The sequence below is a fragment of the Pelophylax lessonae genome (genome assembly GCF_965119305.1).
Source record: "Pelophylax lessonae genome assembly, chromosome: 13".
In the NCBI taxonomy this organism is placed as follows: domain Eukaryota; kingdom Metazoa; phylum Chordata; class Amphibia; order Anura; family Ranidae; genus Pelophylax; species Pelophylax lessonae.
The window spans coordinates 49,557,335-49,570,669 of record NC_138780.1 but is presented as its reverse complement, the minus strand read 5'-3'; the positions used below and the strand labels follow the sequence as shown (position 1 = coordinate 49,570,669).

At 41.9% G+C, this 13,335-nt stretch overlaps 1 protein-coding gene across 2 annotated transcripts in view; it reads right to left on the bottom strand.

Moving 5' to 3' along the window:
* Positions 1 to 5,786: 5,786 nt before the first annotated feature.
* Positions 5,787 to 13,335, bottom strand: part of KATNBL1 (katanin regulatory subunit B1 like 1) — a 74,245-nt gene continuing 66,696 nt past the window's right edge. For both annotated transcript variants that reach the window (XM_082275190.1, XM_082275191.1), the window contains exon 10: positions 5,787 to 6,345. In XM_082275190.1, the coding sequence (XP_082131316.1) occupies positions 6,313 to 6,345 (33 nt within the window). In that variant the 3' untranslated portion in view covers positions 5,787 to 6,312. The remainder of the gene's footprint in view (positions 6,346 to 13,335) is intronic.

Below are 13,335 nucleotides of genomic sequence, written 5' to 3'. Positions count from 1 at the left end.
GACGTGTGAGAGGGGACATGATAGCAATTTATAAATATCTTAATGGGGATCTCAGCTTAGAAGAAAAGCTGTTCATTCGAAGGAATTGCATGAGGACTCGAGGACATACAATGCGATTAGAGGAGAAGCGTTTTAACCTCAGGCAACGTGGGGAGTTCTTTACTGTTAGGGCTACAAGATTGTGGAATTGTCTACCACAAGAGGTGGTTTCTGCGGGTAGTATGGTGACTTTCAAAAGACTCTTAGACTTACATCTCAAGGATCAGGAGATTGAGGGCTATGTTAGATGATTACAGTCACACACACCTACACAGGTTGAACTGGATGGACTATTGTCTTTATTCAACCTCACCTACTATGTAACTATGTAATATGTAGCAGAAAACAAATTGGCCTAAAATTTAAAAAAAAAAAAATTTGATTTTTACATTTTTTTGGGGGGAGAATTTCATATAAAAATGTGAAAAATATTTTTTCAAAATTGTTTTCAAAAAAAAAAAAAAAAAATCGCACAGGTGATCAAATACCACCAAAAGAAAGCCCTGTTTGTGGGAAAAAAAGGACATCAATTTCATTTGGGTACAGCATCGCACGACCGCGCAATTGTCTTTTAAAGTCACGCAGTGCCGAATCACAAAATAGGCCCTGGTCTTTGAGCAGCCAAATCCTCCGGGGCTTAAGTGGTTAAACTGTGCTTTTTCCCTTTTTGCCAAATTGTATTTTTTTTTTTTGCCTCTCTTTACAGTTTGAAATGAATTACGTTCTATTTAGACCTTGGCCAGACGTTTTGTTTACTTGTATCCTGTGTGGTTTTACATATTTTTATTATATCTAAAAGTTTGGCAACTACCTCATGAAATGAGGGGGGTAAAAATTCCAATAAGAGAGCCATGTTAACTACCTGCCTGCAGGAGACGCACCTTACTAGAGAAAACGTTTCTCTTCTAAATCATAAGGATTTTCCAATTCAATACCATTCAGTTTACACGAAATATGCAAGAGATATGAGTGTACTTCTATTAGCTAAGGTGTGTTTTTCCTGCAGGCTGGCAGTGCTTAATCCATTGAGCAGATGTTTTTTTGTTATACAAGTTAAATGGATTTGCATGTAATTGGAAGTATTTATATACCCCCCTTATAATGATGAGATTCTAAGAATAGTAACTGGTTTTAGGTCTGAATACTTGGATACCCCATTTTTTATACTAGGAGATTTTAATAACATTTATCCAGATATAGACCGCTGAGCTGCAGGTATAGAGGTGGATACTCTATTCTTTTGAGAGATACGAGAGTTGGGGCCGGATGACATCTGGGAGGATGGAACACACTGCGCATCCATTTTGACTGAAAGCTTCTTTCACACGGGCGGTGGGACCGACAGAGTCTGTTCTGCTCAGCGGGGGATCAATTCCGCCTATCCCCACTGATCATGCGGATGACAGCTCCGTCTCAGCTCTCGTCTATGGGGAGATCGGACTGCCTGTCTGTTCTCATCCGATCCTCCAGACAGATGGAAAATAGGGTTTCCATCCGTCCGGATTTCACAAACAGGATCGGATAGCAGATGTCTCCACTGACACCCGCTGCTCCATAGGGCTGCATCTGCATGGAGCATCCGATCTGGTCCGCCTCAAAAACTAACAGGTGGATCGGAAAGCCCGTGTGAAAGGGGCCTTAACGTGATTTCATTGCCAGACCTCATCACTCAGGTTGTTGAGTAAAATTTGGGTATAGTACACTATCCTTAACTGCTTTAATAGTATTGAATGCAATGAAAGCATGTTTGTGGGGAGCGCCAATTGAGTGAATAAGTTACTGTAAATGAAAAGCAGGAGAGTGGGAGGAGATTTTAGCTGCCGAGCCAAAGCTCAATACCTTGAGGATTTCACAGTGGATAATTTAAACCTATATTAACCACTTAAGCCCCAGCCCTATTTCGGACACATTGTTTATAAGTTAAAACCAGTATTTTTTCCTAGAAAACTACAAAGAACCCCCAAACATTATATATATTTTTTTAGCAAAGACTCTGGAAAATAAAAATGTTGGTCATTGCAATATTTTTTGTCACGCGGTATTTGTGCAGCGGTCTTTAAAACGCCATTTTTTTGGAAACATTTTGAAAAATCACATTTCACTGCATTTAAAAAATACTAACCAGTAAATTTAACCCATTTTTTTTGTATATTGTGAAAGATGATGTCACGCCGAGTAAATAGATACCCAACATGTTACGGTTTAAAATTGCTAACACCCGTGGGATGGCGACAAACTACGGTCAATAGAGATCTCAATAGGCGATGCTTTAAATTTTTTTTAACGGTTACCAGTTTAGAGTTAGAGTGTAGCTCTTTTTTTTTTTTTTTTTTAATTATTGCTCCCGCTCTGGCGATCGCGGCGATACCTCACATGTGTGGTTTGAACAGTGATTTAATTCGCGGCTCGACTTCCGTATACGCTTTTTTTAGTGCGCGAGCTAATGGTGATTGCTAAAAAAAAATTCCCCATTTTTTTTTTTTTTTAACTTTATTACAGGTTTTTAAAAAAAAAAAAAAAAAATCTGATCACTTTTATTGCTGTCACAAGCAATGCAATGCGACTGTCGGAGGACGTAAGAGAAAAAAAAAATTGGGATTTTTTTTTTTTTAACTCTCCTCCGCAAGGTGTCTCTCAGTCTATTTTAGCTGCCTTGAGTGCATTTCTCATTGCATTTGCTTGTTGATTTGGAATGCCAATGGTGACCCAATTATATTAATAAAGGGCCATTTTGTCTTGTTAATATGTCTTTCATCAGTCACCAGATTTAAACTTGTGGTTCTATAGTTGCAAAAAAATAAAAGCAAAGAAAAACACCAGACCCTCAATATCAGAGATTTATTTTGGACATGTTCAACCTGCATACTACTTGAGGACCTAATGAAAATCTGATTTCCATTTCATGGATTAAAGTGGTAGTAAATGTGTACATTTCACATGACATGTCAGCATTTTCTTTGATTTAGTTAATAGGCATTTTACTTGTCATAGAGCACGATTACATATTTTTGTTGAGTAAATTGCTGAAGAGGCAAATTATCATGGTTTTTTTTTTTGTTAACGCAACTTTACCTGTAGGCATAGTTTGTATGTTCAAATAGGTTGAAATGTAAACAATTTTAAATCTGGTGTACCAACTTTGTCACAAGACTATATTTCAATACTTTGAATCACTGACATTTTCTTTTCTGGGCTGCATAGTAGTTGTTCCAGGACTTTAAAATGTAGTCAGTAGGTCATCCCAAAAACTAAGTATCTAGCATTTTCAGAAGGTGGTCAAAATCTGCAGTCACCATAGCTCTGCCACCACAGAATAAATTCATGCCCATTTGGATAGAAGTATTTTCTCCATTGGAAAATCAGACCTGGGCATGTAAATCCATTCTCTAGACAAAAAATGACTGTAAATTGATTACACAAGCAATGATGCTGTTGATCGCACATAAAATGTGCTCTAAACAGTAGGTGTAAAAAAAAATTTAATGTATGTGCTAAACAGACATATTGTGAGGGGAATTTATCAAAACTGGAGCAGCTGTGCATGGCAACAAAACAGCTTCCATCTTCAGCTTGTTCAGTTAAAGCGGAGTTCTGGCCTCAAATACTTTTTAACTAAAAATACCCCTATAATACTAATCCATTGCCCTTTACAGAACCACTATTCTCATACTTACAAGGTGTACAGTATTGGATTTTACTCAAAATCTTACTTTTAAAAACGCTGTCTGTGCGTGGCCATCTTGGATGTGGGCATCTGAAGCCTCAGTGTAATCTGCTGTGTCCTTCCTGATTCCAGGGAGTGTTCTGGGAGTTCTTACTGATTCCAGCCTCCTGGGAGTGATGACAAACAGCTCCCAGGGTGCAATGCAAAGGCGGAAGTGATGTCAGTGGCCGTGCCCACAGAGGGGGGAGAAGGAGGAAGTACAATCAAAAATGCCCTGAAAATAAGGTAAGGGACCCCTGAAAAAAAATGGAAAATGCCCTATTGTTGATCAGCATAGCGAGCACTCCAGGAATCACTAAAGTTGCAAAATTGGCCGGAACTCCACTTTAAGCTTTGAAAATGGTAGATGGGAGCTGATTGGTTGCCATGGACAGCTGCACCAGATTCTGTAGGCTCCAACTTTTTTTTTTCTTCTCTAACTGAAGATGACAGACACCGCAAGCGATGGTAAACATAAATCCATGCAATGGTGTACTTCAGCATGCGACATAGCCATTCACTGTTCGAATATAAAGCACTTAAAACAATAAGACAAGATTGCCATGAGCTTAGTATGATGTATTTTTGTAAGTTTCCTAGGGTTATGAAAGGGGCCTCCATGGATCAGACTTTTTCCAGCACATCCGGCAGATGCTCAATATTGGATTCAGACCTAGAGAATTTGGAGGCCAAGACAAAACCTCAAGCTTGTTGCATTTTTCAAACCATTTTTGCAGTGTGACCAGCACATTATCCTGCTGAAAGAGGACATTGCCATCAGGGAATACCGTTTCCATGAAGGGTTGAATTTGGACAGTAAAAATGTTTATGTAGGTGGTACATGTCAAATATTCATGTGAATGGCAGGATCCAAGGGTTCCCAGCATAAAATTGCCCAAAGCATCTACCAACTTGCCTTCTTCCTATAGTGCATCCTGGTGCCATCTCTTCCCTAGGTAAGCGACACAAGCACTCAGCCGTCCACATTAAAAAAAAAAAAAAAAAAAAAAAAAAAAACTCCTCAGGCCAGGACACCTCCTTCCATTGCTCCATTGTTCACATTTGAGATTCAGAGTGGATTGTAGGAACTCTTGACTGTGGTCATAGTTCAGAATTGGCACCCTGACTGGTCTGCGGCTACTCCGACTTATACGTAACAAACTGCAATGCACCTGCCTTTCAAAACCAGCTGTAATTTTTTTAGCAATTTGAGCTATAGTAGTTCTTCTGGATCCAACTACATTGGTTAGGCTTCCCTCCCTATGTGTGTCAATAAGCCTTGACCGCCCATAACCCTGACACCCGTTTTCCTTTCTTGGACTTTTGCTAGGCACTGACTACTCCACTCTTGGTGGAGGGACTGAAGAGCTTGAGTGCATCTGGAAAGATTCCCATTAGAGACTCCTTTATCCATTTGGATTGTTTTTTGGGACTTTCTTTTGTGCGTTATTGAATTATTGCATTTATTTATTGCACTCCACATTTTCAGGATTAATCATATGAACACCTTTTGCTTATTTAGTTCATCTCTGATTAGCACTCAATTTGATATATTTGTTTATAGTTTTAAAATCTAGTTTGAGATATTTTTTAGTGCACATTATAGGTTGAGCGCAGCTGGGTTATATTTTACTGTATAATATATTTTTCACTGACCACTGCAGACTGGAGACATCCCACAAGAGTTGTAGTTCAAGTTGCTTTGAGATCCAGTAGTTCAGCTACTACAATTTTTCCCTTGTCTAATCCTTAAGCTTGCTCATTTTTTCTTCTTTCAAAACACATTAAATTCAGAGACATTCACTTGCTGCCCAATATATCCCGCTCCGTTTTATGTGCCATTGTGCTGAAATAAACAAGGTTATTCAACTGACCTGTCAGTGGTCATAATATAATAGCTGATCAGTGTATAGCTTCAGGATTACTCTTATGTCAATTATCCTTTTATGGAGTCATGTTAGGGAAAACAGCTTTAAAGAAAAAACTTACAATTTATACAAAATACACTGTGCAGAAGAATGCAAAAAACAAAAAAAACACTAGATTCTATTGCAAACATGTCTTTAATATGATGATTCAAATAATATAATGCAATTGGGAATATGTTGCAATGTCCAACGTCACATATTAAAATGTACCACAACTTTAGGCACAGTTTTTTGCAGGGTTGTGCACTCACACGGAAGTGCATTTTTCCATAGGTTTTGTTACTTACAAAACTGTATTCCAGTGATATTAGAAAGCCAGCAGGTGCAAGGTTTCCGTTGTCCTAAGAGGAAGAGTAAAGGGTACTCTTGCAATCTGCCTTGCAGAAATACTTGGTAAACGTTACCTCTGAACTTGAAAACTGCTACTTCACAATACTACTTCAATATGAAGCAGGTAGACGCCACCATGATTGTGGCTGTATAGCCAACGGGCAGTTTTGAGACAGCGCTTTCATGAATCAGGTCTTTCGCTACTTGTCCATTTTATTCCGGCGCAATCTTTCACAGCTTTGGAAAGGCCCACATGACATCACTGGTCTGGCAGCGCAAACGAAAATGCAGGATGTTGGGTGTAACCTCAAATCAATGTAGCTGTGATAAGTAGCCATCCAAATCCTGAAAAAAAAAATAATAAAAAAAAAAAAAAAAAACACTTACTTTCACATTACTAGTGTAAAAGATCTTTATTGACCATACATCAAAAAACAAGATTTCTCAACTTGCTTTGCATATATATTTCAAGTAGGCATAAGGGCTAGGTTTACCGCTGCAGGTATTGCCAGTGATTTCTGCACCTGCAGTGAAAAAACGTACGGGCCTGCCATTCACTCTGATCGGCACCCCCCACCCATGTAAAATCGCAGTGGGTGTGTGGGTACCACAGAAAAACTGCAGGCCTCGTTTTGAAAAAAGGGCATGCACCTTTTTTCTGTGGGAAACGCAGGCACAGGAGCCTATTGAAATGAATAGGCTTCGGTGCCTGCAAAAACGTGGTCCTCAGAAACACACAGATGTAAACTTAGGCTAAATGAATAGAAAAATTTACTAAGTTAGTGGTGGAGAAGTATTCCCAATCCATTGCTAGTCTTTGTATGCCAATCTGTTCTTGTTTAACCTAAGGACTGCCCGCTGCAGTTTTACTGCGGCATGCAGCCTCTCCTGTGCGAACCGACGTAGGACTGTGTTGGTCACGCGGCTGCTAGGGGCGGCACTCGGCAGCGGGGACTCCGATGCACAGGGCTGGTGGCTCCGATTTCCTCCAGCCATTCGCGATCGCTGCCCACTGAGAGAGGACGGTCAGCTGTTGTAAACACACCAGACCGTTCTTCTCTTGGAAATAACAGAGCACCTGTGATCCTTCTATATAGGATCACAGGTCTCCGATCATTTCAAAAGCCCACCCCCCCCCCACAGTTAGAATCACTCCCCTAGGCTTACATTTAACCCCTTGATCACCCACTGTGTTAACCCCTTCCCTGCCAATGTCATTATTACAGTAAGTGCATATTTTTAGCACTGATTACTGTAGCAATGCCAATTCCAGTCCAGAACTGGTTAATAAAGTGAACTGTAATTCACACATTACTGATCAACTAATAGGTCAGCTGCTTAGCAGGAATTAGAGTGCTAGTACGTCTTTTCCCTTTACCTTATGATCTCTCAAAAGATTCCTATGCAAGTTTAAGCTTTCCCAGGACCCCAGATTGGAATCAGGGAATAATAAATAAAGATCCTGCTTTGTACAGCAAACCTGTTACATTGCCTGCTAATACCAAAAAGGTACACATTCTCATTAAAAAAGAAATTTTGCAAGGCACACTGAGAAACAATCCACTCCTGATATTGCATTAAAGCTTACCGTTCATTTTAGATGAGTAAACACAATACCGTTTCTCCTAATCTAACCGTTTTTTTCATTGGCAGTCTGTTTTTTTTGCTATATATATATATATATATATATATATATATATATATATATATATATATATATATATATATATATCTTTATTTATACTAAAAAAAGGATCAATAACCTCAGAATAAAAACAAGTGACTGTTCCTCCTCCACCTTCTGCAAACTCTATTCATGGCATTTGGTAGTGCACTTCCTGTTTTTCTCATTTATTGGAGCAGTATTTCTGGATTTTCCTTAACCCCTTTGCTGCTGGAGTACCTCTATTTCTGCAACTCTGATGGCCAAACTGATTTCTCTATTTTATATGTGCATCAATAAAAGCGCAAATCACTTATAAAGTTGAATTCCAGGGATGCGCGCATACTATACCCCACTGATGCATCTGTAAGCTGGAATTGGCTGCAGTAGACACCAATACTACAGCTTACAATGTGACTGGCTTCTGGGAACTGTGCTAAGAGGTTGCCCTGCTGCTTACTGAACACAGGAGGTTGTGCCCTCAGAACAGACCCCCTTCAGAGAACACATCGCAATTTCTCATTAGATTCAAACGGTTTCGGATTGGACGAGGTGGAGAGCGTGATGTCCCCACCCACCTTCTGCCTAATCCAATCAAAAAGCATTGCATTTATTGAGAAAATGCAAAGCAATCTCTGAATGGTACCTGTGTCGCGTTAGTGACCAGCACAGTACAATAGGGCAGTCGCTTGTCACAAGACCCTGGAGGCTAGTGGGGATCACTGGAGCACCTATGCCAACCACAGTAAATTTCCAGCTTTCAAAATCCATGGAATGTAAGGTCCCTAAAAAAAGGGTTATACCCCTTTTCCACATTTTGTCATGTTGCAACCAAAAACGTAAACGTATTTTATGGGGATTTTCAGTGATAAACCAACACAAAGTGGCACATAATTGTGAAGTGGAAGGAAAATGATATAGTTTTCAATATTTACAAATATCTGAAAAGTGTGGCAAGCTTTTTTTTTTTTTTTTCAGCCCCCTTCACTCTGAAATATACATACATATACACATTATATATATATATATATATATATATATATATATATATACACACACACACACATATACACACATATACACACACACACACACACATACATACACACGACTCACCCAAGCTCTACCGCCATTTAATGATGTGAAGACAGAGTGCCGATGCTCAGGCCAACCAGTCCACTGTAGATAAATCCAACAAAAAGCCGGCAACTCAGTGCTTCTTCTTAAGAGATCCTTTATTGATGCACCACAGCAAATACAATATCCGTAGATGCTATCAGATTCACTCGGATACCCCTAACTAAAATCTAGTGGAACCAACTGCCTTGAGAAGTCCCCTAATAGAGTCCACCTGTGTGTAATTTAATCTTAATCTCAGCATAAATACAGCTGTTCATGATGCTGTTTGTTCACTAAGGTTCTCTAACAAACCTCTGAGGGCTTCGCAGAAGGCCAAGGAACACACTAGACAGGTTAGGGATAAAGTTGTAAAGAAGTTTAAAGCAGGGTTGGGTTATAAAAAAATATTTTAAGCTTTGAACATAATTACGGAGCACTGTTCAATCCATCATCCGAAAATGGAAAGAGTATGGCACAACTGCAAACCTACAAAGACATGGCCGTCCACCTAAACTAACAGGCCGGCAAGAAGAGCATTAACCAGAGAAGCAGCCAAGAGGCCCATCAGAATTCTGGAGGAGCTACAGAGATCCACAGCTCAGGTGGGAGAATCTGTCCACAGGACAACTATTAATCGTGCACTCTACAAATCTGGCCTTTATGGAAGAGTGGCAAGAAGAAAGCCATCGTTGAAAGAAAACCATAAAAAGTCTAGTTCGCAGTTTGCAAGAAGCCATGTGGGGGATACAGCAAACATGTGGAAGAAGGTGCTCTGGTCAGATGAGACCAAAACTGATCTTTTTGGCCTAAAAGCAAAACGCTATGTGTGGGGGAAAAACAAAGACTGCACTATACCCTGAAAACATCCCCACTGTGGTGGCAACATCAAGTTGTGGGAATGTTTTTCTTCAGCAGGGACAGGGAAGCTGGTCAGAGTTGATGGGAAGATGGATGGAGCCAAATACAGGGCAATCTTAGAAGAAAACTTGTTCGAGTCTGCAAAAGACTTGAGACTGGGGTGGAGGTTCACGTTCCAGCTGAACAATGACCATAAACATACAGACAGAGCTACAATGGAAAAGTTCAAATCAAAGCATGTTCATGTGTTATAATGGGCCCAGTCAAAGTCCAATTGAGAATCTGTGGCAAGACTTGGAAAATTGCTGTTCAGACGCTTTTCATCCAATCTGACAGAGCTTGAGCTATTTTGCAAAGAATGGGCAAAACTGTCACTCTCTAGATGTGCAAAGCTGGTAGAGACATCCCCAAAAAAGACTTGCAGCTGTAATTGTAGCGAAATGTGGTTCTAAAAAGTATTGATTCAGGGGGGCTGAATGCAAATGCACGCCACACTTTTCAAATATTTCTAAAATATGAAAACCATTTATTAAATTTTCCTTCCACTTCACAATTATGTACCACTTTGTGTTGGTCTATCACATCAAATTCCAACTAAACACATTTGCATTTTTGGTTTAACCATGACAAAAACATGGAAAATTTTAAGGAAGTATTAATACTTTTTCAAGGCACTGTAGTTAAATTGGTCCAAGATACACTCTCTTCACACCCAAAGACAATATATTTTCTGAAACGAAAAGACCTATACAATTATTGCTAGAGTGACACTATGGGGCATATTTATAAAGCAGTGACATGTGATATTCACAAAACATTCACATGTGGCTAACTTTCCTGTAATTAACCACTTGGCGACCAGCCGCCGTACTTGTACAGCGGCAGGTCGGCTGTCCCGCGAAACATACCTGTACGTCGTTTTGCGGGACAGATAGTGGAGGCGTGAGCATGCGCTGATTAGCCACAGGGGGAGCCAATCAGCAGGTTCGGCGGACACAATGTCCTTCAGGCACCTGCGATCGCTCCCTGTGGAGACAGAATGGCGGTCTGCAGATGTAAACACGGCAGACTGCTGTTCTGTCAGTAATGAACACAAGAATCCTGTGTTCCTCCTATTAACACAGGTCTCTGTTAATCCAGAAAGTCCATGCCCCACAGAGTTAGAAAGCCCCCCCTAGGGCAGTGATGGCGAACCTTGACACCCTAGACGTTTTGGAAATACATTTCCTTTGATGCTCAACTACACTGCAGAGAGCATGAGCATTATGGGGAATGTAGTTCCAAAACATCTAGGGTGCCAGGGTTCGCCATCACTGCCCTAGGGACACATTTAACCCTTTGATCGCCCCTGGTGTTATTCCATTCCCTGCCAGTGTCATCTCTTTGCTGTTCATTGACCGCTTCTGTCATTCTTGACGATTGGGTTATACTTCCCCCTACAGCAGTAGGACACTAGGCAGAAAAAAAAAAAAAAAAAAAACTTCTGGCTACACCCAGGGCAGTCCCAGAGGGTATACTCCCTCTCCCAGCTATAGTCACTCAGTTTTATCACAAGCAGTGTCAGAATTTTATCCAGAGGGGTGGGTGCGGTGTCAGTCAATGAACATCAGAGAAATTGATTTTACGGCAAGTCAAAAATCCCATTTTCTCTTTTGTTCATTGACGGACACAGTTTCTGTCATTCTTGACCATTGGGACGTCCCAAAGCAGTGTAAAAAATGAGTGGGAAACAGCAAAAAATTCAAGGCTAAACATTAGCCAACCAATCAACAGGTGCTCAACCAAAACACCTTCGAAGAGGCTCAGGTCCTCTTAAAAACATTAGCCTGCAAAACCTTGCGGCCAAAGGATGCCAACATTTGCACTTTATAAAACTTTGTCAAAAGTGTGCACCGACGACCAGGTGGCTGCCTTGCAAACCTACGTTACTGACGCTTGATGATGGAAGGCCCAGGAGGCACTAAGCGCCCTAGTAGAGTGCGCCTTGACATGGAAATGAGGAACCTGAAACCTGATGGAATAGGCCTGAACCACCATCTGTCTTGATCCATCTGGAAATGGTCGAAGAGGAAGTGGACAACCCTTTGCGAGGTCCATCCATGAGCAAAGAGTGACTTCCTGAAAGACTCCGTAGCTGGTTTGTACACCCCAATTGCCCGGGCCACATCCAAGGCATGCAGGGCAATTTCCTTCGGATGTTTAGGCCGGGGACACAGGGAAGGCAACAGGTCTTCATTCAAATGAAAGTCAGAGACCACCTTAGGAAGGAAAGATGGACAGGGGCAAAACACCACCTTATTCTTGTAAATCAGCAGATAAAGTGAATGACAGGATAATGCCATCAATACCAACACCCTGTGCGAAGAGGTGATAGCCACCAAAAAGGCCACCTTCTGGGACAGCGTAAGCAGGGGAATCTCCCGAATATTTTCAAAGAGAGGTTTCTGTAGAGCTGAAAGCACCAAATTAAGATCCCAAGGCAGCAACAAAGCCTGCACTGAAGAAACCAAATATCGGACACCCTGAAGAAAAGTACGCACCAGTGTGTGGCCATGCAATGTACGTCTTCCACGTACGATGGTAGATCGTCCTAGAAGTAGATTTCCTAGCTTTTAACAGTGTAGGAATCACAGACTCAGATCAGCCTCTATCCTTTAGCACCTGGTGTTCAACAGCCAAGCTGTCAAAGCCAGAGACTGTAAAGCAAGATGGCAGATCGGTCCTTGGGACAGCAGATCCTCCCTGAGAGGAAGCTTTCAAGGAACATCGGCGATCAGCCGCACCAGATCGGCGAAACCAGTCCAGAGCCACTAAGAGACTGGAATCCCTTCTGCCTGGATCCTCTTGGCAGAAGCTTGAGAGGAGGGAAGGCGTAAATCAGACGATACCGACCCCATGGGACCTTCAGCGCGTATGTGGCACCAGCCAGAGGATCCCTTGACTGAGCCACAAACCTCTGCACCTTTCTGTTGCACCAAGATGCCAACAGATCAACCTTGGGGGCACCCCACTGGAGACACAACTGATTAAACACCTCCGGATGAAGGGACCACTCCCCTTGGTTCAACGCTGCTGACTGAGGTAACCCGCCTGCCAATTTTCCAACCGGGGGAATGTGCACGGCGGAGAGAGCTGGAACGAACCGTTTTGCCCACCTTAGAATGCCGACTCCCTCCAGAGGTGCCTTGGTGATTGACAAAAGCCACGGCCGTGGCATTGTCCGACTGAATGCACGCAGGGCATCCCTGAAGACGATCCGACCAATGATCCAGACACAGTCTGTTCGCTCGGAGTTCCAAGATATTGATCAGTAGCCTGGACTCTTCCAGCGTCAAGCTCCCCTGAGCAAAATGCTTGCCGAGGACGCCTCCCCAGCCAGACAGACTGGCATCCGTGGTGCCCACTGTCCAATACAAGGGGAGAAAAGATTTTCCTGACCAAAGCGCCGGAGAGCGAAGCCACCATATCAGGGACTCCTTTGATCCGACTCAGTTGGATCTGATTGTCCAGAGACTGCGGAGTCTTGTCTCATTTAGTCAGAATCTTCCTTTGCAGGGACCTCGTATGGAACTGCGCAAATGAAACAGCCTCGAAGGTAGATACCATCAGGCCCAGCACCCGCACACAAGTCCGGAGCTATGACCATTTGTTGGACAGCAGGAGGCGAATTGCAGCCTGTAATTTCTGGAGTTTTC